At 44.0% G+C, this 27,404-nt stretch overlaps 3 protein-coding genes across 7 annotated transcripts in view; 2 read left to right on the forward strand and 1 right to left on the reverse strand.

The window, feature by feature from the left end:
* The window catches only part of SNX4 (sorting nexin 4), a 31,244-nt gene extending 26,660 nt beyond the window's left edge, over positions 1-4,584 (forward strand). Inside the window, exons 12-14 of the mRNA XM_031590667.2 lie at positions 719-864; positions 2,215-2,329; positions 2,709-4,584. Of these exons, the coding sequence (XP_031446527.2) occupies positions 719-864; positions 2,215-2,329; positions 2,709-2,756 (309 nt within the window). The 3' untranslated portion in view covers positions 2,757-4,584. The remainder of the gene's footprint in view (positions 1-718; positions 865-2,214; positions 2,330-2,708) is intronic.
* An 11,506-nt stretch (positions 4,585-16,090) lies between these two features.
* LOC149917217 (uncharacterized) lies at positions 16,091-20,963 on the reverse strand. The gene is made up of 2 exons (XM_090143369.1): positions 19,451-20,963; positions 16,091-16,564 (listed from the first exon to the last, which is right to left on the reverse strand). The coding sequence occupies exon 1, from the start codon at positions 20,961-20,963 to the stop codon at positions 19,560-19,562; it is 1,404 nt and encodes a 467-aa protein (XP_089999495.1). The 3' UTR covers positions 16,091-16,564; positions 19,451-19,559.
* Positions 20,297-27,404, forward strand: part of ZNF148 (zinc finger protein 148) — a 33,181-nt gene continuing 26,073 nt past the window's right edge. For 3 of the 5 annotated variants that reach the window (XM_031590665.2, XM_090143639.1, XM_031590666.2), the window contains exon 1: positions 20,297-20,414. The gene's annotated coding sequence lies outside the window, so the exon portion shown is untranslated. Of the gene's footprint in view, positions 20,415-20,649; positions 21,458-27,404 lie in introns of those variants that run through there. The other 2 variants (XM_090143637.1, XM_090143638.1) reach the window with 2 other exon arrangements.

The raw sequence follows: 27,404 nt of genomic DNA on the forward strand, positions 1-27,404 counted from the left end.
AGCAAAGGGTTGCAGGAAATAGGACTTGAGCAAAATAATACAAATAATTCTATCCCAGAGGTCAAAAATGGTAGGATTTCTGACAGGCTTTCTTTGCCTTTGGAAGATGGATGTTACTGGTATGTGGTGTTAGTTCTGCTTACGTAGAAGATAATGGCTAAAAAAACCTACCACTAGTAACATGTATTTATAATACTGATCATAGTACTGATTCATCATGAACCTGTTGATGTTCTAGAGAACTCCTTCATGGTTTTTCTTCATTATACAAAATGTAAGACTTAAGTTCTTTCCTACTTCAATCTGAGGAAAAACAGTTCTGGAAACTTCCTAGTATCAGTGGAAACTTGTGTCCGATCCATAGACAAGCCATAAGAGTTTGAACATCATGTTATTTAATGGTGTGTGCAGACTCCAGAGTTCCTGGGTATAAAAGCTGAAATACAAGTTTCTGTTTAGCTCTGCCTCCTTACTTGTCTCAATCTAATGTGAGCCACCACACCTCTCATATCTACCTGCCTATGGGACATACAAGAAACACTGTCCCACTTTCTGGTAGTTAAGTCCGAAGATGAGCTGAACATGTAGAAAAAAAGCCCTAATAACTGGTAAAAATCACACTGTCTCATGACTGTGCTCAAGAATCCCAAACCTAGAGTGTCTTTGTTTTTGTTTTTTGGTGTTTTTTTTGTGCTTTTTTTTTTTTTTTTTTTTGTAGACTGTGAGAACATTCTCCCTGAAAGGGATGACCAGCAAGCTGTTTGGGCAGGAAACCCCTGAGCAGAGGGAAGCCAAGATAAAGGTTCTGGAAGAGCAGATACAGGAAGGGGAAGAACAACTTAAGTCTAAAAATCTGGAAGGCAGGTAAACAGGCTTTATTTTTTCAAGGGAAACAAGGCTTGTCTTAGCAAGTCATTGACTGGATGCTCTTGAAGGTGTTTGCATTTTATAAGTGTTTTTAATATATTTTTGGTGTTTATGAGCTGTCTATAAAAGCTCCTGTCAGCTGCAAGTTGTGAAATAAAGTATAGTACATGCAGTTAGCTTCTGGTCTGAATATATGGCATATGTAAAACCTGATGACTTTCCCAGTTACTGAGCCCACTCTAATAGCTGTCTTGCTTTCATGTTCAGTTAGTAATATGTTTAGCAGGTGGGCATGTAGATCTGCAGCTGAATAGCCTAAACTCAAAAGCCGATTTGCTTTGAATACAGTATCTATTTGGCTTGTGTGTATGGGTCCTAAGCTAATATTCTGCAGCTTTTTGTATGGAGGACAACTGACTCCTGTTTGAAAGAGATTAGAAGTCCTGGCAAGCTGTGTTTGAGTAACTGCTTCTCAGTGCTGTAATGAAATTTTCTTCAGGAATGCAAGCATTTAAAAAAATACATAGAAACCAGCATTCCTTAAGCAATGTGATTATGTCAAAACATGTTCATCATATAATAGAAGGGGTAAATGTGGTATCTCCTGATATGTTAGGATTAGAGCAGAAAAGATAAGACTAGTTCACGAGCAGTTCAAAACAACAAGACATTCAGTAAATGCAATTTCTTAATCATTTTGACAGAAGTACTGGAGATCTGCTTTTTTAGCTCTGGAAGTAATTTTCAAGTGAATACTTGCCTTGTGTATGTGATCCAGCGCAGATGAAAGCATTGGATTACAGGAATCTACCTCCATTTTAGTTAAGAATTACAGAAGACATATCACCAAACCAATAAAATTAATTCCTGAAGTGAATTGCCCAAGTCAAATTTGCCTTGTAAATGTTGTACTTTACTGTGTCAAGTCCTGATGGCAAGTGAGTTTTCACAATGGAATGACAACTGAAAAAGAAAAGTGTAGTGTTGTGCAAACTGAGTGTTAGTATGAAGATATTTAGTCATCCCAACAGAATCAGAGAAAAGTATATTCTCAATTGTGCTGCTTCTATGGTAGCGATGCTTACTGAATACTTAAAATAAAATAAAGTAAAAATTGTATGAAATTGGTTCTGGTTTAAAATCCATAAGATGTAGATGAGAATTAAATAGTAGTGCCAGTTGTAAAATGAGAACTCTGGGATGCATAACAACTAAGAACTTGGTTTGCTGGCTGAAAGATGGAGTGCTCATCATACCTGGAACTGCTCTGCTGTTGGCTCAGAGGAGGGAAGATGAGCTGAGGTTGTAATATATAGACATTAACAGAAATGATGTGTTTAATTCTAGAGACTTTGTGAAAAGTGCCTGGGCAGACATTGAACGGTTTAAAGAGCAGAAGAATCACGATTTGAAGGAGGCTCTTATAAGCTACGCTGTTATGCAGATTAGTATGTGCAAAAAGGTATGTTTGCCTTTATAAAGCCATATATGTGTTTGTGTGTATACCCAAACTGATGCATATATCACATTAGTAGAGGATCAGACGCAAACTATCAGCATGTAGGAATGTTGCAGTCAAGAAGGTTGGAAGTCACTAGTATAAAACCTCACATGGATTTCATCCTACTCTTACTCTGAGACGTGCTGATATGTAATAGGCAGTATGGTCCAATTTTGGTGTGGTCTCTGCCCTGCTCTTGTGTGAGGTTCTGTGGGGCTTTTTTTTCTGTGGAACAACAACAAAAAAATCACGTTTGCAAACCAGGTGTATTTGCACTTATTAATTTTCACATTTTTTCCATTATTTTTTTTTTCCTTTTTTTCTTTTTAAATTTTAAAAGGGAATTCAAGTTTGGACGAATGCAAAGGAATGCTTCAGCAAGATGTGATTATCTGGAAGTGAATTCCTCCTCCAAGTGCCAGAGAATGGAAGCACAAATGTTGAACACCGATGTTAAGTTGCTACATGACTTACGTATAAATCATGAAATAAATGAGTTGAGTGAATAGTTTTTCTTTCTGCTGATTGCAATTGTTAATAAAGGACAAAAAGGATATCTTGTTAAATGTTTAGCCCAGGCTGCCACTATTGTGGTATATTTCTTATGTGGTAGCAAATAATTCAGGAGTAGGAGTTATTGAAAACTACAACTCTGTACTTGGGCAAAGGTGTAGGGAAAGTTATCCCAGAAAGTATGAACTGAACTGTTCTGTGAGACTTGTGAAACACCACGCTCAATAATGTGTAGATCACTTCCAGATGCCCTTCTTTCAGCCCTTGCTGTTTAGAATTAGTAATGCTCAAGGGTGCTTTGGTTTTATAATAGGACATGCAATTGTGTTCTTGAGGTTTACACCATCAGAGGGACAAAAAACTGAAATACTGTAATGCATAGGGTTCACATACAAATGCCTTTGCATGCCCACAGAGAAATGTGCTTTTCCAAAGTTCAGGTTAAGCAGTCTTATGCTCCTGAGATATTTGGAGCTCTCTACAGTAGAGGTGTTGTACGGTTTGATACAATATTCTGCATTTACTGGTTCTCACTTACCTTTTGATATGGGCATTGATTTCATATCAAACTACTTCTTGCAAGTTAAGGAAACTGGTGGTCCATCTGAGCAGCAAAACCAAAGTCAAAGCTGGGTAAGAAACAGATGCAACTTCTGCAACTTCTGTTCGGTTGTTTGGAACTTGTTTACAGTAGATGTGGATCTAGTCTATGGTATCTCTTATTGTAACTGAAGTGGTTTGGTTCTTAAACTGAAATACAAAACCTGGTGCAATTTTCCTAGTACTTAAGAGTAGTGATGTGCAGAATCTGCAATGAACCAAGGTGTCTGTCTGGCTCTTGTAATGATGTTTCTGTGTATAACATGGTATCAACGGTATAACATGGTTTGTAGTTACAGGTACTTGCATTAAGTGTTTCCAGTTATGAAAAACACTTAACACTGTTTAATATTGGGCTTTTCCTACATTCCTAAGGTTCCTGAAGTCTTGTGGAATTCATTACACTTGATTGCTAATCCTCCAGGAAGCTTTGTAATATTCTGTTGGGAAGTATATTTATTTTCTCTGGGTTGTAACACTACTCAGATCTTTTTTAAGAGATACTCCGGGAAGTCTTTAAAAGCTGTTTTGATAAATTATCAATAACGTGGTTACTTGACATGTTCCATGTTACTTCTGTCTCCATAGCATTTCTTTTCTGTAAAACCATTGTAAAGATCTGGTGTATGCTACAGCTCCAAACGCGGAAGTAAGAAGCTGGTTGCTTTGATGTATGTTAGCTTTTTCAAAGCATTTGACAGTGTCCCTTCTGGGAGGTGATGTTGGGCAGGAGGAGGTCTCTCTGTTTGATACTTACAAGGAGAAGTGTTGTTCCATTCAGAGGATTGTGATATCCAGTTCTGATACAGGTTGAAGGACTCTTACATTCCAAACCAAGAAGTTGCACACTTGACGTGTTCAGTAAGCCTTCTAAAGGAGTGGTGCCTTAATACAATACCATGAGGCGCTCAGTAGGTATTTTTCATGCACTTTGATTTTTTGGTAAATCTTTCTGGTGCCTCTTTCCATATTTCACTTGCTGTACAGCTTACTAAATGTATTCATATGCCTTTTTTTTCCTTGCTAGTTGTACTAAATTTAAGAAGGGAACAACAGTTCTTGTAAGTTTTGTGCCAAATAAGCTAAATAAAATTGCTCTTTGATATTTTTGTTATGCTGTTTTTGTAAAAATGCTGTCTTTGCAGTGCTGACAAATGTTGCTTAATTTCTTGAATTTGGTTCTTGGCCATCTTAGCTCTCAGACAGTCTCCAAAATTTGGTTTGAAAGTAGAGAAGTAAATCTTGCACAACTAGTTGATTTGCCTTTTAGGTGAAGAACATGGCATTGAAATCTGAAATTATCTGCTTGTTATATGCCACTTGGAGCCCTGCTTTGCTTTTGCCCAAACAGGCCCAACTATGTGAGTTTCATACATCTCGTCTGGGTGAGAGAAGCTGCATTTCAAAAGGTTTTGTGATGTTTGACACAACTTGAGTGAAAGCTGAGTTAAGCATAATTTGAACTAGCTTTATACCTTTTAGTTCTGCTGTTTCCAGACAAGCATTGCTTGCGGCCTGTGTACTTGTGGATTTTAGCAAACAGTGAGGGTTTCTTCCCCTTTCTTAAGTTTGTAGCTTTTTAAGGGGGAAAATCATCTAGTTAATGGCTGCTTCTGTGTGGTTAATAAAGTTCACAAGACAAATGTGAACTGTGCATCTTCCCAGTAACAGAGCAGACTTATCTTATGTAACTCAAGCCACTGCCTTGGCTAGATTCCTTCTGTTATCCAGTAAATGTAAAAAAAAAAAATGGGTGAGAGGCCTTAGAATAATAGCAGTCAGGTAGATTAACTTAATCTCACCAAAATGCTCATTTATAAAACCGCTTACCTATGTGAATAATCTGACTTACTGCTACAGCTGTCACTTCTGTCACAGGCAGGCATCACCATTGGTTGTGCTGACCTTGACCTTCCCACCACCTGCAGGACATTGGTGTGGCTGTGTTTTCCTGCTCCTGAAATGTAGGAGGTAAGAGAAGCTGTGAGGTAAGAAATTTTTCTGAATGGTCACATTTTTAAATATGCTATTTTAAAATCTTACATCTTGACCAAAGCAGAGTTACCCTAGCAGCTCTGTGTGGAACTGATTTGGTAGGTGCAGAACAAACCTTTGAGCCGAAGTTCCACTGATCAGCTTTCCTGGTGCAGGTGAGCCAGAGAGAAGGGACAGTCCTGTAGGCAAATGCATTGCCACAAAGAGGTAATACAGCAAAGCTCAGCTAGGAGGGACCTTGCTTTCCTATATGCCTCTCCCTACCACCCAAATTCTCTCGCACATCTGGAGCTGGACAGGGCATCTCAGGGCTAGTGCTTAGGGAAGCTTCTCATGCATGTATGCATGCATAGGTACACATAGCTGTACATAAATACAACTTTGGGTCCAACAGAAGGCAGCAGGCTGCTGTGTTGAATGCCTCCTGGCTTTGGTAGCCCAGAGCATTGAGCTCCTGCTTAAGTGAAGGATTGTTCTTCTTGGCATCTGAACCTGTGATGTGCAGGAGGGGGAAACTGTTGTATTGCCTTTGTTTTGGGGTGGTGATGGTAGGGAAATTGTGAGTGAGATGAAAATGGGAGGTAAAAATCTCAAGAGCTTTCAAAGATTGAAATGGAGTGTCTGTGATAATAATGATAGTGTCTAGGTCAGAATTAAACATGGTAGTAACTGAGATCTCAAAGGTGAGTAGAACACCAGTAGTGGTGCAGTCTTCATGTTGCACTCAGACTAATTTACTTTTTGATATGACACCATGGATCAGTGTATATTAGTGGTGTTGTTTCTCATAAAAACAACATTAGCCTCATTAAGGCTGGAAAAGACCTCTAAGATCATCAAGTCCAACCCATCGACCATGCCTACTGACCATGTCCCTCAGGGCCACATCTCCAATGTCCTGAACACCTCCAGGGATGGTGACTCCCCCACCTCCCTGGGCAGCCTGTGCTCTTTCTGAGAAGAAATTTTCCCTAATATCCGACCTGTTTGGTTTTGTTTGTTGTTCCTGAACAGATGAGATAGGAGAGGAAGCTACTGTCTTTGAAAGCCCATCATAATCTTTACCAAAAACTCTGATCCTGCAAAAACCATTGTAATCAGACATAGGGACCCACAGCGCTGATGTGCCATATACCACAAGCATCCCACAAGCTGCGATGAGTGAATACCTCATTTGTCTGCAACGAGTGCTTTCTGCTAGCAGTCGGCATCGTGACAACAATAAAACCAATTCTACTTCAGCTCAAAAAGTAGCTGCAGGCAGATGGGGAAGATGAAAGGGAGTTTGTGTGGCAAGCCTCTGTGGGATGCCGTGGTGCTAATGGTGTCATCGGGAGGAAAACGCAACCCCATCGCCCTCTGGTGGGTCTCCAGCACGGCGTTAGGGGGCCGCTCCATGCCATTGCTGCAGCCCTGCTGGGCTGGTTGGAATGGTTGAGGTCATTCATTGCTGCGGGTTGTGATATGCAGCAGCTTCGGAAGCTCGCGGGCAGGTTTTGCAGCAGGCTGACTGAGCTGGATGTACGGCACAGGTTTCTGAGCTGGTGGGACGGCCTTCTTGTTTAATAACTGCTTGGAGGAGGTGTGGGCTGCATGGTTGGAGGTATGGCTGTGATTGTTGGTGCTGTCTGTACTCCTCTGGGAGGGGTGGGAAAGCTGCCCCTGCCCAGTGCTGCTTTGAATTTGGTTTTTAGAAACAACGTGCCTCTGGTGGCAGCTTTGAAACTCTCTGGTGACAGAAGCCAAATCTTCTGATGGCTGTTCCAGAGGCTGAGAGCAACGCTTTTTTTCCAGCCTCATTTGCCTGCTTTATCTTCCAAGCAAAGTCACTCTGCCTTGCGGATGGTGCTGCTCCCATGAGGGCAGCTGTGGCACAACCTGAGCTCTATGGACACCAGAACCAATTTGACATGGTCTGTTTCTATGAATGTCTTGATTGGCACTGATCTCTTTAATTATGTATCAACTATTGTTTTCCCAGGGATTACTTTCACACTGACAGGCCTATAATAATCCCATCTCTCAAATGAGATAGGTGAAATATTACTCTTTTTTTCTTTCCTAGTCTCATGGGTTGTCTCCTGAAATTCAAGCGTTGCTGAAATCAACATCAGTGACTCAGAGGTTCCTCATGCTGGATGATCTTTGGGGCTTGAGGAGAAGCTGCAGGGATCTGCACGTGTGCTAATGTGAGGAGCTGATCTCTGGTGCACTTGACTGAGGAGATAACACTTCTGCATGCAGCAGATGACACGCAACTGTGGTTGAGCAAAGGCTACACGCATAGCATGATGTGATTTAAGCATCCTCATAGGATGAAATGAAGAGGATGACCTTAGAGTTTGCATATCCTTGTATGGATATCCTTGTATAGTTTACACGTCACACGTCAAAGCTTAATTAACCTGTAAACCATGTAAAGAATCAGGAACATTCAGTGGACCAGCATTCAGCCTAGGAAGGTAAAGTATCAGAGGAGATGAAGGGAATCTAAAATCCTTCCTCGGGTACGCAGGGCAAGTTGGTACGAATGGTTTCTGGCAGAGCCTTTTCCAGACACATAACCCACCCCACAGCTCATGCTGGGAGGAACCACAGAGGAGCTCCAGGTGTGGCTGTGCTATGCCTTTGAGTTCCTCCTCCCACTGAGCCCTGTGGCTGTGGAAGGGGCTGTCCCAATGTCTTCCTAAGCCATCAGTGTTTGATAGAGGAGTACATTTGGGCAAGTGGCAGCCAAGTGAACTGTCTGTTAATGGGGCTGATCCCTGTGCCTCACCTGCCTTTTGGTCAAGTTTTCAGAGGCAGAACAGAATGTTTTTGAATATGAAGTGTTTGATTTCTCCATTACCAACAGCTCTCCTATTCCTGTGATGTGCTGGGATTGCTTTTGCTCTTTGTGTTCCTTACAAAGTTTGTTCTCACTGCTAATGCTGCTGGCTTTCCTTGCTTTTTCATGGATAACTAATCATTCCTAGCCTCTGCATTTGGATTTACTATTCCTTCTCCCTCCATGTTTTCATGTTTCATCTTTTCCCATTTATCTAAGCCAGGAGCAGGGATTGTAGCAGGCATTCCCTTTTCCAGTTTCAGGGTCCTTACTTAAAATATTCCCAAGCAATTGCTGGTTATCATTTCCATTATGTTCAAATCCAGTCTTCCAGCTGATGTGGTCACTGCTATATTTAGCTTCAAAATGCAAAATGTAGTGCTTAGCTGGGTTATTTTCTGTTTCCTTCTAACAAATACATGTGACAATTTGATGGCTGCTCCACTTCATGCTACTTTTAAATTTGAAAATATTTCCTTTAGACACCCTATATAGGAACTTCTGTGCTGGTGTTAAACAAGAATGCATCTGTGCAGCTCCTGAAGTGTGAAGCGTTTGTTTTGGTGGTGTTTCTGTGATCAACATCAGACACAGCAGCTATGGCACAGGCTGCCCAGGGAGGTGGTGAGTCACCGTCCCTGGAGGTGTTCAGGAAAAGGGTGGTTGTGGCACTGGGGGATATGGCCTAGAGCAGCCACAGGCATGGGCTAGATGATCTTAGATGTCTTTCTAACCTTAATGATTCTATGATTCCTGAAAGACCAAGTGGCAAGTCTTCTCCTGCTCAGTTGTGCAATTCCCCTGTTGCTGTGCCAGCATTTATCTTCCAGCCTGCTGCCTCGTGGCAGCACGGTGGCCAGCATTGGCTTCTCGCAGTCCTGCCTTGGTTAGGAGATGAGGAGATGGGTGCGCTGCAACAGGTAGGAGGTGCGGCTCCATTGCTGGCTGCATGGTTGTGAAATGTTGTTTGTCTCAGCAGCTGCTCTGGAGCCAGCGAATGGAAAAACAAACCGTTGTGTGGCTGTATCTGAACTTTTCATGCAGATGTTAGATTGCCACAATCTGGGGAAAGAGGGAAGAAAATGAAGTGCTGGTAAAATAAAGCTGCTTGTCCTTTGGGCAGGCATGTACCAAAGTGATTCCTTCACATCAGAGTGTTTGGAGGGGCTCTTATTTAGAAGCATGACCTCTTCTTATCTTCTGCAAAGGGGCGATCCAACCCAGAGGTCACAGGAGAGGGGGATCTGGAGCTGTTTCTGTGCAGTTTCCCTACGTGTGCCCAAGGGTGTGGGGTATGAGATGGACTCAATCACAGTAAGAGCATGGGGGGCTGAGCGGTGGCTCCTAGAGATGTCCCTGCCTGTGCTTGGGGAATTGTAGGGAAGTAATTACCTCTTGGATCTAGTCTGCCCTAAATAAGGAACAGAAGCCATAGTGGGTCATTATGGTTCTGCTTTTGAAGATTTTGGTCCCCTTTTTTGGCTATGAAAATCAGAAACTGGGGCTCTGACAGATCCTTCTTGGGAGTGGTCCAGAAACATCTGCTTTGCTCTTCTCTAGAAAAGGGAACCCCTGTCTTAAAGATGCTTCTTTGTCTCACTTTTCCTGTAAAAGAGAAATAAGTGCAGGTCTACATACTGCTGCTCTCTGTGCTCAAGGCACAGGGTGCTGATCCCAGAGACACAAGGACCTGGCTAGAGAGTCCAGCACAGTATGTCAGGGTGGGAACCATTCCTTTGTTTCCTGATTGGATCAGTACAGATTTATAGAGCTCTCTGCAAAAGAAGAGTTAACTCGAACAGTGCATGCAGAACATCTGCTGATCCACAAATGAACGTGTTCCAACAGGAACAATAAATCTTGTCTGTACCTGTGCTTGCTGAAGCCAGATCCCAGCTGCACCAGCTACGATTCCCACCTATCTCCACTCAGTGTTGCTGCACTTGCAGTGTTGTGTGCCCGTGGACTGCAGGCTGAGGGCAGCACCCATACCATGCACACTGATGGCAGTGGAGAAGGTGACGGACTATGTGTGGTTCTGCAGTGCTCCCACCTTTGTGGGAGCTGGATTCCAAGCTGGTTCTGTGGGGCAGGAGCTCCTGTGGCAAGGACAGCATGATGGATAACTGGGCTTTGAAAGAAATAGGAAACAGTGGCAAAAGTCATCGCATGCATGTTCCTTATAAGCCCTACCTTGCACACTGATGTGTTGTCCCTGCTGTAACTGCGAGAACAAAAAGCTTTGGCTCAAGACTTTTCTGCTGAACAGTGTCTTTGAGAGACAAGCTGATTTCCATTTGCAGGCCCAAATTGTTAAAACAATAGAAATCCTTTTTTTTGCATACAGCTGGCCTGTCAGAGAAACAGATCTCAGCCACTGTGCTCACATCTTCATCCAGACTTCCTCAGCTTGAAGTGGGCACGTTGGAGTTGTGCTGCTATATGCAGCTCCAGATGCAGAGAAGCACTGAAGTTGCCCTTGAGGATTTTTTGGATCTCATGCTTGGCTGGGGACCATCTCTGACAGGAATTCTGTGAGCAGAGCCCCAGCTTGTACCTTCTGTTGGGGGGAAAAAAATTAAAAATGCCCCAGGACAGAGGATTTGCTGCAGCCTTTTGCTGTGTGAGCTCCTTCCAGACTGCCTGAAAGTGCTCCTTCTCTCTTCTTCCTTCAGCAGCATCAGCTAAGCTCTTATTTTCTTCATTTTTATTTATTTTTTTCCTTACAATTACTTAATTATCTTTTTTTCCTTGCAACACATACGTTCCTGTTATTTGTCACATTTCAGAGGAGCTGGAGGAGTTCAGCTGCAGGCGTGTTCCTGCCATTCTCCCCATGGCACTGACACAGTGCAGGTAACCGTAAACCTGAAATTTGGATGGAGGTCTAATGGCATCCACGTGGCTTGCTGGGTGCCAATGGCTACTTGTGGCCTACATAAGGTTGGGCTTCTTACGGTGGAGGAATCAAATTGTTGCAGAAAGATGAGGAAGAGCTGCTGGGTTAGGCTGCTGGGTTAGGCTGCTGGGTGCTTTCAGGAGGAGGAAGGGGCTGTTCAGGTTTCCCTGCTGTAGGAAATAAGATGAAAGCAAATTCCCTCTTCTGCTTGGTCAGGGGGCTGCACCAGCAGATTTGACACTGAGGCTTTGGAGCTTGTCCAGAGAAGGGCTATGGAGCTGTGAGGGGTCAGGAGCACAGTCTTATGGGGAGCAGCTGAGGGAACTGGGATGGTTCAGTCTGGAAAAGAGGAGGCTCAGGGGATACCTTATGGCTCTCTACACTCCCTGAAAGGAGGCTGTGGCGAGGTGGGGTCAGCCTCTTCTCCCAGATAACAGCCATAGAATGGGAGGTAATGGCCTCAGGTTGTGCCAGGGGAGGTTCAGGTTGGATATTGGGAAATAATTTTTTCTCAGAAAGCGTAGTGATGCAGTGGAACAGGCTGCCCAGGGAGGTGATGGAATAGATGTCATGCTGAATTACATGGTCTGGAGCAGTCACGTGCATGGGCTGAGGGTTAGATTAGATGATCTTAGTGGTCTTTCCACTCTTTATGATTCTATTTCTTTAGGGTCAGACTGATGTGACATTGAGTGGTCTCTGAAACTGTTGTTTCACTGTTTCTATTTTAGCTTCAGAGGATGTGTTCTTACAGCTCCAAACTATTATGAGAACATCTTTCACAGGCCTTTGCCTTGAAGCTGCAGCACTTTACGTGCTTGTGATCAGCCCTCCTGTGGTGAAGGCACAGCAAAATCCTCTTTCTGCTTCGGACCACCCCATCTGCTGGCTTGCATTCAGTCTTCTGGGTACTGTTGCTCCCTGATCTTCTCTTTCTTTCTTCTACTTTTGATTCAAGAAACTTTTGTATTTACTGTATATAATTTAATAACACAGTCAATTTCAGAGAAAAACAGTGTTTTGAGCTTACCTTGTATGTTACTCCTCTGCCCTCCTAAATGATGCTATTTCTCTATGGCTCTGTGACACTGAATTTGACCTATTTCTATTGCTTTTTAAGGACACTGATTTCAACACGAAATGCTCACCAGCATTAAGATTACTCATTACTACACACAGCTACAGCACAGGATATTTTAATTTTTGACAGCTTCAGCTATGTAAACTTTCCTGTAAGCTGTGTGGAAAAAGCGGCCATTTTAGCACATAAGTGGGATGAATTTCAAACAGATACATTTCCCAGACAGAAACTGGTCTGTAAAATATTGCCACTTTGCATGTGGTCAGGAATAAGACTGGCTATTTTATCTTTGATCAAGTCACTTTAGCACATATAATTAAAAACGGCCAAGCTGACGAAACGAAAGTATCCTTGATCTACATCTAAATATAAAGTTTTTCAAAGGAAGTCGTAGTTTTTTGTGATGCTTTTGTATTCCAATAACTGGCACTGATTTCAGCCTGCCAGTTGCATTGACTGTTGATGATAAGGAGATTTGATAACATGTTGGTTTTTAAAGATCTTCTTTTCCCTAGAGATGCGTGTATTTCAGATCACCTTCTGTACTTAATGAAAGATTCAGTATCTCCAGCCTTTACTTATTTTAGCCAATTTGTGAAGTTAGCATCTAGATCCTTCAGTGCAGTACTTTATTGGTATATGTTTTCTCCATGTCCATTCTGAGAACTGAGAACCAGCTCTGTGTTGCATGCACCCAGGGAGTGGTTTTCCTTCATCTGCTTGTCTGGTTTGGTGCGCGCACACCCAGCCAGCAAACAAGGCCTGTTCCCTTTACAAAGAAACATGGTTTTATTTATTACAAGTCATTTTGCTCATACGTTTGACTTTTAAATTATCCTTGGCATTAAACCCTCATCTGCTTTGCAGATGGAAGGCAGTACTTACCAAAGAGTCTTTATTGTCTGGGGGTATCCCCAGCCCGCAGTCAAACCATTTTGATGTCCTTCTGATCACTTTCATCTTAACGTTGTCCCTGAGGCTCAGTTGGGCTCTCTGGATTTCCCAGGCAGGCAGTAGTCAGCATGTTCTCTGCAAGCTGGGATGAGCAGAAATGGGGCTCTTCTCTTGAACTGGTTGGAAGTCATGTATGGTTTGAAAATCATATCAGTGCTGTTAGCTGAAACTAATCAGTTGTTGCTATATTACTAGCCCTAATGGTGAAGAAAAAAAACAAAACCCAACTGCTGCTCCTAATGAGATCATATGCAGAAAGACCATACCCTTCCTTACCAGCTGGAGCCATGTAGAGGAGCAGAGGAGGGACCTCTTTCCAGGTATGAAATTCAATATATTAGCATTTCAAAGGTCAAGTTTTTCTTAATGTGCACATGTAATGCAATGTTTATTCCTGGTAGTTGCTGGTTGTCTGACTTTTGTCTTGTGTTTTAACCAAATTTTTTGCAAAACTGCTGATGTGTCTCTGATATGACGAAGAACTCTTGGCTCTTCTTCTAGGATCCCCCTTCATTGGCACTACCTGAAATGTGTAACTGTTCGGAAGTCTAATGGCTGGTGCTATTCAGTAGTAAGTAGATTTGACTGCCAAGTTTGTTTTGGATAAGACTTTACAGTGAAGACCTTCACCCTTCTCTTCACAGATGCTGTCCTCGTTTGTCACTGTTCTTTATTGGTTTAAACAAGATGCACAAAAACAGCTGGAAGCACCTCATTGATACACACAGGCTCTGTTTTCAGATCTATCTTCCATTCTTTCCACAATGGCCAAGTAGGTCCAGCCAGTCCTCAGCTGACTGGGGTGAATGGTGTCCCAAAACAAATGAGCATTCCTTGTGGTATAGGGGGACAGGGGGGGTGGGTTTGCAGTCTCCTGCTTCAGACCTTGCTCCAGTAGGAGCGCGGTGGCTGGCACAAGGCTGCATGTCCTTCTTGTTTGGCTAAAGAACAGCTCTGGAGGGACAGATCACAGCTGAAAAAGGCCTGAGGGGAACAGCAGTGTGTGGTGTCAGACAAGCTGAAGTGTATGCAGTATCATGAACTTCGAGGTGTCTCGTATACTTAGGTTGGTAACCCATTTTCTTTCTGAGTACCTTTGCTTCAGCATCAATGCTTTGGATGAACCACAACATATTTTTATCTCTTGTGCATTTTTTTCACTCAGTTTTGACTATTCCACCTTTACTTTGATACTCCAGACAATGTCGCTTTATTCTACAATATGACATAGGAAGAAGTTCCTGATCAGCCTGCGTCAGACATTACTTTATGCACTATTATTCTGTCTCTCTTGTTTTTCTCTGAAGATAAGGAGTCCTAATCTTTTCCATCTTTTGTGAATTGCCTTGCCCTTGATCCTATGTTTGTTGCTCTTTGAATCTTTTGGAGTTCCTAGTTTCCTTGAGATGGCTGGCTCACAGTCCTACGTCAAGATGCTCCATCTTTTCATTGTTCTTTGTCTCCAGTGAAGGGAGGGTAACTCTGACGTTTTTGATTATGAGAGAGCAAAACCTTAAATGACTCTTTTAAAATAAAAAAATTAAGTCCCCCTTGATTGCTGTGTTGAGCAATTAACAGAGCAAACGAAGCAATAACTTTTAAGGACTATTTACTTCTCCAGTTTAAGAACCTCTTCCTGTCTTTGGCGCATCTGTGCCCTCCTCTTCTTCACTACCACATGAAATCTTTTTACTGGCTTTCATAGACGCACATTTCTATGCTCTCTTGGCCTTCCCTGTTGGTTCAAGTAATGCACAGAAACCTCCAATTTAATACGATAACGTTATCCTTGTCTCTGGGAATGTATTTCATGGACTTCATTGCCTTCAGCAGTATTCATGTAATCTCCAAATGGCTTTTTTTGGTTTGTTTTCCAGTTTTAGCTCCAAGTGCCTGGCTAATAAATATCTACTCCGTTATCACTGCAGTGCAGTGCTTTACTACTGAAATGAAAATGATAATGCACAGGTATCCCACCTGCTCTTTCAATCTTTGAGTTTTGCTTTTAGTTGGGTAAATATGAGACTCACGAGGGGGTGTGTATCTGAATTTCAAATGCAGTGATTACTTTGTATGAACTCTCAGTATATGTTCACTGGTGTGATGCAGCCTAAAACATTTCAAAGTAAACCAGGAGTATTGACACAACGTGGATATAAGGTAGCTGGCCTATCGTTTCTTATTCTATGCTGAGTAACCTTCCCATAATGGGCAAGACTTTAACTAAAGGTTCAGCTAATGCTTTCTTTTGAATTTGATCCACTATAATACTTCAAACTAAAGATGTCAGTTGAAGTGGGACACTGTGGGAAGATTAAGATGAATGAAGTAAAGGTGTGACATTAAATTGCATTAGTTAAAGCCCACGAAATCCCTGTATGGATGCTCTCCCTTGAAGACCTAAAATATCCAGTTTCCTTTACATTTTATTCTGAAAGGCTTAATCCTAAAATATTTATACTGGGAGCTTAAGAACTTCTTGCTCTCCCATCTTCGGTTAATTCCACTTAAATGCCTTAGCTAGACAGCAAATCTAAGGTAAGAGCAGATGGTTTCCTGCTCCGCTTTTAGTTTCTGTTTTAAGGCAGAGAAATTGATTCTCTAACTTCTGTCTCATTGTGTCATTTAAACAATTCATGTTAGGAAGAGTACTGTGTTATCATTTATGCTTTTCCTGTCTATTAGGCATCTCAGCATGGGACATTAAACATTCTCTTTCCTTTTAATCTGGAGATTTATAATGTTAATTTTTACAGGAATGCCGTGTGGGACCAAGCCAAATATACTACAAATATACAAATATACTACAGATATCTGAATGTCTACACAAAACCATGCTGACTGACACCGACTTGCTGTCTTTCTGTTTCCAGACAGAGATATCTCATATCAAACCATTACTTTTCATTTTCTCTGGAATTTTCGTAACGTCTTCAGATCAAGTTCGTAAAATAAATGAGCAAGTCAAGTCAGGCATGTTTGCACCATTAAAAAGCAATCTGATGTGAAGATTTTGAGGCTTCAGGAACAGCATTCTATAATGAGATTTAGGGGCAGAAAAGATTTTGAGGATGAAGAAAAGAGCTAGGTGACTTTCCTTTGGATCAGTATTTTCTGTAATAAATTCTTTTTGTTTGCAGGCACTGGATGCACAGGTACTGTCAGACATATATAATCATATGTTTCTCTGTATTAGTTAATGTTTGGACAAACATACCATACCACTCTGTGAGTGGTTACTATTGATTCCTGATCTGCCAGCAATATAGGGCAGTGCAGACTCACCCAATCAAGTCAGGCTTCCATGGTTCATGAACTGAAAGCCTGCTGTAAGACAGAAGAAAAAAAAAAGATAAGATTAAAACACAAATTCAGTGAGGGATGTTGAAATAAAGAGGAGCAATTTACAGATAACGTGAGTTGATATTCACACAATGGACTCATTTAATTTTCAGCATTGAGTATTTGTGCTAGTTAAATCCCTGGTGAGATATTTGAATTGAAAAACTGGGTGGAAGATTCTCAAGCTTTTACTAGCAATTGGTTCCAGATGACAGCTCATGCTGAAACCTCAGGTGTTCATATAGGCCCTTCTGAAGCACTGTTCATTATACCACCTGTACAAACTAACATTAACGAGGGCTACAGGAGATTGAGGGGGAGAGAAATTGAAGAAGGCATTTGGTTTTATTTCTGCTTTAGCATCTGATAGCTTCATGTAATTAAATGGGATATTTGCAGTTTTTCACCAGTTGCATTCGTTTGAAAGAGTGGGACTCTTTCTTTAAGCACTGGAATAGGCTCCCCAGGGAGGTGGTTGAGTCTCCATCCCTGAATGTGTTTAAAAACCGAATGTGTTGAGTCTTACTTCTTTGCTTTAAATACAACAGTCTTCTTCATATTATACTGTTAATTACTAAACAAAATTTTTGAAAAGCAGGTTCTAATTGATGTGTCCTCAGAGAAAGGCTTGTGCTCACCCTGCAGAAAGCTGTAATTGCTCCGTGCCTTTTAAAAGGAGGTTTTTGTGCTGAACTTCCTGACTCAGACTTAATGAAATTCTAAAGACATTTTTTATTTTTTGACAGATATAAATGAATGCAATCACCAAATTAATTGTCTTTGAAGGGAAAAAAATCAAGCTGCATATGTGTATAGCTTCCTTCACTTTCTAAAACTCTATTTTTGGAAACTTAAAAGCTTTATAAAGCCAGGAATCCCGGATGTATAGACAGACTGGAAGGAGCAATCCCTGAAAGTAGACATGCAGAGAAGAAGGACCTGGGGGTCCTGGTGGATGAAAAACTTAACATGAGCCAGCAGTGTGCTTTTGGAGCTTGGAAAGCAAATGGTATCCTGGACTCCATCAGAAAAGCAGTGGCCAGTAGGGACAGGGAGGTGATTGTCCCTCTCTACTCTGCTCTTGTGAGTCCCCATCTGGAGTACTGTGTCTGGATCTGGAGCCCCCACTACAAGAAAGACAGAGAGCTGTTGGAAAGGGTCCAGAGGAGAGCCACAAAGATGATCAGGGGACTGGAGCACCTCCCCTATGAAGACAGGCTGGGGGAGATGGGCTTGTTCAGTTCTGGAGAAAAGAAGGCTGCGGGGTGACCTCACTGCAGCTATCTGAAGGGAGCCACTAAACAGAAGGGGAATCAACTCTTTGAAAGGGTAAATAACAGCAGGATGAGGGGAAATGATTTTAAGTTGGAGGGAAGATTTAGGCTGGATATCAGTGGGAAGTTCTTTACCAAGAATGGTGAGGTGCTGGAACAGACTGCTTAGAGAGGTTGTGGATGCCCCATCCCTAGAGGTGTTCAAGGCCAGGTTGGATGGGGCCCTGGGCAGCCTGGTCTAGTATTAGATATGGAGGTTGGTGGCCCTGCTTGCAGCAGGGGGTTGGAGCTTCATGGTCCTTGAGATCCCTTCCAACCCAAGCCATTCTAAGATTCGTTAGTAGAGGCTTGGACTAGGTGATCTCCAAAGGTCCCTTCCACCCCTTACAATTGTGTGTGAGATTCTGTGATTATTCAGCAAGCAGGTTAATGACACTTCTTGTACTTATGTAGAACTAAACAACTGCATGAGCTGTAGCCACATTTTATTAACTCCTTCCTCTGTTCATGCAGAGTCCGTGCAATTATTTTGAAATGTACTTATTGCATAAAGTCAGGGCAGATCTTCAAACTGGGTCTTCATGTCATTGACTCTTTCTTAATGCAGTTTATTACGCCATAACTAAATGGCACCATCTGTGACCTCCACAGGGCTGCAGAATCTTATTAAGGCACATCGTTAAAAGGAACTAGAAGCCCTACAAGAAGTAATTTAGCATTGCTCACTCACCAGGCAGATGCATCCTCATCCTAACAGGACCCAACAAAGGGTGTAAGCCCTGTGGTGGGGACAGGGCGATCCTGTAGGACAACCTGGGAACAACTAAGCCTGTGGCAAAACGCTTTGGGCTGCTGCTGATTGAGTGAGTCACAAAGCTAAGCCTAGTGAAGCTGGTAAATTTCACCCAATAGAGCTTATGTGGATTTTGGCTTTGATCCAGCAGAGCACTTAAGCACATGCTTAATTATAAGCAAGTGACATCAAGCAATTTGGTTAAGCATGTGTTTAAGCGTGGCGCTGGGCTAAAGACTTTATTTAGAGAAACATGGGAGTGTTTGTAAGCTCCAGAAGAGAATGAAGTTGAAGGCCTCATGAGGAACCACGACACAAAGTTGTGGAGGTGTGGACACTTCAGGTGCAGAGCTGTTCCAGGGAACCTGAAGAGATTTGGTCTCCAGCAGTTCCCCATATCATCTGGAGTCAGGGAGAGCACCATGGACACATAGATGACAGTCTGTTGATTTTGGATTTCTGGTTGAACACTGAGGCACCCTATGTCTGCTGTCCCTTCATGCGTACTGCTGGCTGGGTCCCAGGGGCATGCAGGCTGGGGGAATCATAGGATTGTTAAGGCTGTAGAAGACCTCTGTGATCACACAGTCAAACCACCAGGCCATCCCCATCATGTCCCTCAGTGCCGCATCTCCACGGTTTCTGAATACTTCCAGGGATGGTGACTCCCCCATCTCCCTGGGCAGCAGTGCCACTGCATCACCACTCTTTCTGAGAAGAAATGTTTCCTAACATCCAACCTGAACTTCCTCAGCATATCTTAATGCCTACTGCTGTTACTCAGGAGGAGAGGCCAACCCCCACCTTGCCACAGCCTCCTTTCAGGGAGTTGGAGAGTGACAAGGTCTCCCTTGAGCCTCCTCTTCTCTAGACTGAACAATCCCAGTTCTTTCGGCTGTGTTCTCCAGATCCTTCACAGTTCCACTGCCCTTCTCTGGACACGATCCAGGGTCCCAACGTCCTTCTTGTAGCGAGGGGCCCAACACCGAACACAGCACTGAAGGCGCAGCCCCACCAGTGCCCACTGCAGCCATGGCGAACCCTCGCACGGTTGGAGCTGCGGGCTGCGCGAGGAGCCGCCACACAGAGCCGTGCAGTGCAGACGCTTTGGGTGCGGAGCTGTTCTGAGCATCAGGGAGATGCGGCCTCTACTCGTTCCGCAGATCGTTTGGGGTTGTGGCGGACACGGCGATCGCGGAGAGTCGGGACTTCTGGCCGCTGCCCCTTCGTGCCCGTTGCCGGCTGCGTCCCAGCGGGGGAACGGCAGCGCAGTTCCCTCCAGCATCGCCGTACCGTCTCCGCCGGCACCGACGACGCCTCTTCTCCACGCACCTCGAGCGGGAAGGAAACCGAGGATGGAAGCGAAGAGAACGAGCGCGGCACGCAGCCCGCCCTCGCTGACCGCGCCCGGCTCGTGGACGCGCTCCCGCCCGCTGACCTGCGCGTAACCCTGCGGGCGCTCCGCTCGGCGCGGCTCCGCTCCTCGCCCCGCCGGTCCTCCGGGCGCCTTCCCATGGTGCACCGCGGCGCGGCGGCGCTCTGGCCGCGCTGTCGCTGTCACCGCCAGCAGGAGGCTGAGGGCCGCCGGAGCAGGAAGAAGCCGCCGCCGCCAACTTCCTCTCGGCCTCCCCTCCCCCCCTCCGCCGCCGCCGCCGCCGCCTCCCCTCCCCCGCGCCCCGCCATGCCCGGGGCCGCGGCTCGGCCGCTCTGAGCCGCCCCGCGCCGCCGCCGCGTCCCGGCCCGCCTTCTCCTCGCAGCTCCGCGGCCGGTAAGTGCCGGCGAGGGGCGGCGGGAGCCGCGCGGCTCCGAGAGGGCCCGCCTGCCGCGCCGGGGTGCACCGGGGAGGGGGAAGGAGAGGGGAGCGGCGCCTCGCGGCTCGTCGTCGGCGCGGCGCTCCCGCGTAGGCCGCGCTCGGCGCCGGGGAGGCCGTTCCGAGGAGGGAGGCGGCGGGAGCCGGGCCCGGGCCTGCGGGAGCGCACGGCCGCAGCGGGGCCGCCCGGGAGGGGTCGGAGCCAACGCGTCGCGCCGGGAGCGCCGTGCGGCCGCTGACAGGCGGACAAAGGGCCGCGGGCGGGCGGACGGGCGGGCTGCGTTCCCCCGTTCTGTCGGGGCCCATTGTTCGCCGTGCGAGCGGGGAAACCGCCGAGTTGCGAGGGGGCTCCTGGCGAGCGCCGGCCCCCGCGCACGGCCTTCCCTGCCCCGTTCCTGCAGCCCTCCTCGGCGGCGAGCGCGGAGGAGCCTTTGCCTTTCCTCGGCGGCTCGTAAGCAGGGCAGGCGCTCGCGTTGCAGGCGTAAATCGGCGCTCCGATCGCCTCATTTTCGTAACCTGCTGGGTGCCGCTCAGAGGTGTTTTTGCGCAAGGATAGGATGAATATGCGGAGCCCGGCGACGGCAGCTGTGGGTTTGCAATGGAAGCCTACCTGGAGCGTGACCTCCCTGTGCGTGTGCACGTGTGATATCCCGGCTCAGGAAGCTGCCGGTGGGAGAGAGCTTTCCTTTCTCTCCAGCAGCACCGTGACCTCTGGGACCGGCAGATTGCAGAGCAGCACGGTCTTCTCGCAAATGGGATCTCGATGGCTTTGTTTGCTGTAGTTGCCCGCAGATGACAGGCAGGCTGTGCGTGCTGGCTAGCAGCGTGTACCTGGGCCTGCCCTGCTTCAACATCTTGGAGTGTCCAGATCAGATTTCGCTCCTGTAAATGATACAGCTTTTGCTCCGCGTGCATTTGGGAGGAGAAGAGGTGGAAAAAGAGTGCTAACCTACATTATCATCTGCGGGCATTTCTTAACGCTGTTCTCAAAACCAAACAAGGTACATTAATGGCCAAAACCAGACTTAAAATCTGTCCGGCCAGGAGGAAACATGACGTACCTCCAGGCAGTGCTAGTTCTCCAGCATCCGGCCTCAGCGTGCTCCTGGTGACAGCTGTCAGCTGCAGAACAGAATGGTGGCAGTGCAGGGCAGCCCCCAGCTCTGCAGCCGGTGCCTCTGGGCACTGCTGGTTCTCAGTGCATGAGGTTCAGTCAGGCCCGTCACAGAAGCAGCCTTGCTCTTGTTGCAGTGATTGAGGAAAGTTCTAAAAAATTAATTCTTCACTTGCACCATTTCCCTGAAAACAGTTCTTGTTGTCCTCATGGTGAATATTCAGCAGAATGTACACGTGTGTTCAGTTTCCAGAAATATTTTCTTTGTTGTTGTTTCTGCATGTCTGCAAGCTCCTCATCCCCAAATATACGTGTGCCTAGTAAGCTCGTAGAGCTGAGTAAAGCTGAAAAAGGTGAGGCTGGCCTCTTGTACTTAGCTCTCATCTACTTGTTCTGTCTTCACTCCTGGGGCTAAGGCCTGACTTAACAGGTGGATATGTAATGCGCACCTTAGTTATTGTTCCTTCATGTGTTCAGTTTCTGCCATATTGAAAACATACTCTATTGATGAAAAATAACATAATGGATTATGCAATCAAATCATAAGTAGGTAAGTCACTACTTGAATGATTAAAAAAATATTGTCTGGAAGAAAAATTATTCCAAATGTTCCAAGTTACATTGCAGGTTAAATTGTTCACCTGAAGGAAGCTTTTTAGCATTATGTAGTTTCTTAAAAGGTGGTTTTCGTGCTCTGTTTAGTGTGTAGGTTCACTGATACTATGATTGAAGGCTCTGTGGAGCATGCATACGATGTAGAGGGTCTGTGTGATGAAACCGCAGAGGCTGAAAATTTGTACTTCCAGTTGTGAATGTCTGTGTACCAGTAATGCTACAGCTGAGTTATGTGAGTGTTTAGAATTTATATCTCCAGAGAAATACGATAATGCTACATCTGAAACAGCCTCACTCACTTCTAGCTGGGGTCTTTGCACTACAGGTTTAATGATGTCAATTTGGGAACAGTCAAGTTCAGGATGTTAGCTGGTAGCTTATTGATCTAGGTAAAATATTTTTAAATTTACTAATGAGGAGGGAAGGTTTGATGTATTCTAGTACTGTGGTGCAGAGCAGAGCGGGGTTGTATCTGCTGCTGGAAGTTAGTGATGTGTTTAGTGATGCCCCTGTGAGAAGTGTGGCTGTGCTGCTGTCCTACTGCAGATATTGCCAGTGGAGAGCTGGCTGGGTGAGCAGCTGCATGGGGTGGCTCTTCATCAAGCTAAAAAGTCTTTAATTGTTTGGCTTAGTTTGGAATTAAGCTTGATTTAATTTTGGCTCTAATATAAAATACGTTTTTTTCACTGTAGAGTAACAAAAATGAGATAAGAAGTCATAACATATACTTGATGAGTAGATGCAGTGGTGGTGTTTTGGAGACTATAACCTTGAGGTCAGGGTGTCTGATTTTGTTGTCTAAACTCCAAAATCTTTCCTACTGAATGAATGGGGCAAGGACTGAAAAGTAGTAGTTGCTGGAAGTATTCTTTTTTTAGTTTTAAAGATTCCTAAGTGGATCTAACATCATAGATAAGTTTTATGTAAAATAAGCACTTTTTCTCCCTCAGCATGGCATCTTAATGATCTTAATAAAAATCATTCGCTAAATCATTCGTAGACGACCTGATTCTGGGTCGGGGTTTCGTACGTAGCAGAGCAGCTCCCTCGCTGCGATCTATTGGTCCCTGGAGGTGTTCAAGGCCAGGTTGGATGGGGCCCTGGGCAGTCTGGTCTAGCATTAGGTGGAATGGTTGGTGGCCCTGCGTGTGGCAGGGGGGTTGGAGATTCATGATCCTTGAGGTCCCTTCCAACCCTGGCAATTCTGTGATTCTGTGATTCTCTGATCTGCCTAAATGAAGCCCCATGGACATAAGCAACCATGGGTGTCTGCTTTTCCCAGGTTACAAGGCAATGTGAAGCATCGGTGTGGTGATTCACTTGTGTCTTAATTTGTTTGCCTCTTCTATATATTGACATCTAAGCAGAAAGCCTGAAGTGGCATTGAAGTTTATATGTATAACTTGGTAGTTATTAGAAGCTGAGACATGGCTGTTAGTAGGATGTGTCAGAAGGAGGTACAGACCAAGAGAAACCCTTCCTCCAATGAAGCAAAACCCATTCACACTTGGAGATTTATTTTCAGTTAGGCAAATTCTGTTAGTTAATTTATTTCAGTTGTCTTTCAGTGCAATTAAACTCCCATCTGTTGAATTCATTAGCACACTGTATATTTTAAATACACAATCTTTTCATCATCTCACATAGAATATTTTATACATCAGCAATAATGCCATGAACTACACAGATGTCACAGGTTAAACCTATTTAACTTCTAAATTATCAAACAATTTTAAGTACAGTAACGTATGTGAGTTTTCCAATATTGTTTCTAATTAAAATGTCAGCCCTTAACTGCATGTAGAGATTTTTCATGGATCATTCAGATATTCAGCATCTTGGATAAAATATCTGGAAAAATCCACGGTACGTTATCAGTGTGTTAATGTATTCAAGACTGATGTTGAAAGGTGATGGTTTTTACTAATAATGTAACACAGTTAATATATTACTAATCTGTATTACTTCATGATTTCATTACAGTTTGGAAAACAGCACAGCTCTTGAACAGAGTCTCTGCATTGGCCTTATCCTGCAACTGATATGCTCCGCAGACGTGTTAGTATTGCAGTAGCTGTGTCTTGTCACAGTTTATGCAGAAAACTTGAAGACAGTGCTGTCTAGTTCTCTCCTTATGACGAGGATGACATTTTTATATGTGCCGAATTAAACAGTCTGATGATAAAATGAAATCTGTGTGGGAAGAAGTTCCAACATGCAAGCAGCAGTAGGGTGTCATTTATGAGCAGCCTAGCAAATGTAAACTGTCTGGATGCGAGGAAAAAAGCCCACAAGGTGCCTGTGGAATACCTGTGAGACAAAATAGTTTATTGGTAGAGCATTCAGTAGTGCTTATGCAGAAAGCTGGGGTGATGTCTGTGTAAATGAACTCAGATGTGAGGTTGATAAACAGCTGTAGAGCAGGAGGCTTCAAATGACAGCTATGTCCATAAGGGAAAGAGATGCCCATTCATAAAAACTTCAGTGAGTATCTTAGTGGCATTGGAATGATTTCCCATCAAGTCTGCATTAACTTTTACTACTTATGTACTCCAAAATTAGGGTAAAATACATAATTAGGAGCATTTACCAGCAACATCAAGGCCGGGTCATGTTACGTGGTGCAAGAGGTGGAATGACAAATACTGATGTGGGGCAACTTTTATAGCCATATGTTCACTGACAGCATTTAAGAAAGAAAAGGGAGACAAGATTCAGATGGTATCAGATACAGTCAACTTCTACATGACTTTCCTGAAAATATGCCTCTTTTTCTATTTTGTTGGGATTAAATTCGAATCAAGCAAGTGGTGATGTGCTCCTAAGAAGTGTGTGTGCATATGTGTGTGTGTCCTATAAAATACTTCTTGTGTGTATCCGTGGTGATTTCTGGCATGAAGTCACTGAGTGTGAGGAATGTTCAGCATAAACTGGAGTGTGTTTTGCCAAACACGAGCAGCACATGGGCTGCCTGGGATGTAGCTGCAGTCTGTAGCTTGTAGAGGAGGGGCAGAGCAGGGAAGCAGTTCCTGCGTTGGCTGGCTTTCTGCAGGCTTCCCTTGATAGTGGAAACTCTTGCGTCTTGCTTTTGACAAGTGAATCCATAGCATTACTTTGCACGCATTCTTCAGTTTTGCAAAAGGAGCATTAAAGCCAAGAGATGAGTACATTTCACCAGACTTAATGTGCACAGATGACATTTTAGCCTGTAAGCGTTCTAGCAGTCACTGTTTCCAGATGCAGTGGATGATTTCAAAATTTTTCAAGTGTACGTACTCTAAAGCAAATGATCATCTCTGCTGCTGACCTCCTGAAATGTCATTCTCTCCTGTTTTTGAACACACACACTGATTTCTGGCATGGGTCACTGTTATATGTCAAAGTCAGATGAAATCTGTGTGAGGTGGATGTCAGGCTTTTAAGCTGGGACATTTATAGCATTGAGCATTTATAGATGCAATAGTAACTATAAATAATTTTTCAAGATCTTATCATTTTCGTGTTCAGAGTTCCTTTTAACAAAGGAGTTCTTCGTGAAAGAATAGTTAACTCAAACAACTCCTTCTGCTGAAGTCATCTTACATTTCTTAAAGTGAGGCAGTGTTTTGTGATGACCATGGGTGGTTAGCTATGGATAGAGCCAGCCCATCCTCAGGGTTCCACAGAATCACAGAATTGAATGGGTTGAAAGGGACCTCTAGAGATCATCTAGTCTGACCCCCCTGTCAAAGCAGGCTCCCGAGACCAGGTTGTGCAGGTAGGTGTCCAGGTAGGTCTGGAGCATGACAACACCACGGTGTGATGGAATTGTTTTAGAATGTGGTCGCTTGTAGATCTTCCAGAAGAGTCTGGAATATTGGTTTTCAACTTAACTTTTTGGCCTTATAACCACTGTTTTGGGTAAAACCTACTGAAAAGGTGTTCTGTGTGAATACTGTTTTAACAATGTAAACCAAAAATGAATAATTCATATAAGGGAAGACTGCCATCATCCCTTAAGGAAACTGTATCAGACGGCAGTTCTTTGGAGCATCCTTTGTCACTGGTGAACCTGACAGTTATACCCTGGTGAATTTTTGTGGGATCAGCATAGAGATGTGTGAGTTACAGATTGTCTTCTGGGCATCTGGAAAGCTTGGTTTGGTTTAGGGGGATAAGGAAGTAGAGGAAAGCTACTTGGCTTTGATTTTGCTTTTTCCTTGTAGATGTTATGAAGTTTGCCAGTAATATCTTCTAAAATGACTCACAGAAAATAAATCTGTTATATTTAAAATATGTGTTTTTACAATCACAGATTATTTATACTTGACATGAAATTAAGGGATTGGGAGGGAGGAATAAAATAGAGTTTATAGGAAAGGAGCATGCGGAGGGTGATCACCCAGTTGTCCTAATATATTGCTTGAATATGTAGACAAGGCAGCAATTTGTAGGCAAAACCAGTGACTTGTTTTCTTAATCTCATGGTTAAAAGTAGATCAAGCAAACCAGACGTGTTCAGACTTTCCTGGTGCCTGGTAGGAACCCACACTTCGGTATGCACACCTTATTGGGTCAAATATATGAAAGCTTCAAGTGCAGCTTTACTGTCACTTTTCAAGGAGCAACAGTATGAAAGGACCAATTAACATAAAACCTAATCTCCCAGTCCTTTGCATGACCCTGCAGTTTGTGTTGTCCCCAGCTTGCATTCCTTAAAGGTCACAGGACAGCACTGAGCTTTCCTCAGTTGCAGTGATAATGACGGTATGGCTGCATATCTGAAAAGCTGGGATCTGTTGTAATTGTGTGCCTCAAATTTGCCATACAGTTGGGCAACTCTTCGTTTTCCATCCTTAGTTATGTGCCAGTGTTGCCCCAGTGCTTGCAGGGCTTCTCCTGACCCTGTTGCATCTGGCACATGTCTGTGCATTGCGGGAGCCTGGGTGAGGACATGCTGAATTTTTCCTTTAACAAAATCCTGTAAGAAATTTCTCTCACCCTACAAGTTTCTTGCTTACTTGCTTACAGATATGGATTGCACTGGATGTGTTTTACTGATACTTGGCTTCACCATGGAGTTGCTTGACTAGTGGTTCTCAGAAATTCCAGACCTGCTTGGAGTGGTAGCTCTTAATTGCTGCCCTGTGAGTTAATGGCATCGAGAACCATCATGATTTTTGTTCCTAATAATTATAGGAGCTATTATAAACACAAATCATATCTTTTGATCAATCTGA

This window comes from Phasianus colchicus, chromosome 7 (genome assembly GCF_987193195.1).
Source record: "Phasianus colchicus chromosome 7, bPhaCol1.hap1.1, whole genome shotgun sequence".
Lineage (NCBI taxonomy): Eukaryota > Metazoa > Chordata > Aves > Galliformes > Phasianidae > Phasianus > Phasianus colchicus.

Excerpts from the sequence above, each read along its gene's own strand:
- LOC149917217 (XM_090143369.1), bottom strand. The coding sequence starts at position 20,963 with ATGAGGCGATCGGAGCGCCGATTTACGCCTGCAACGCGAGCGCCTGCC.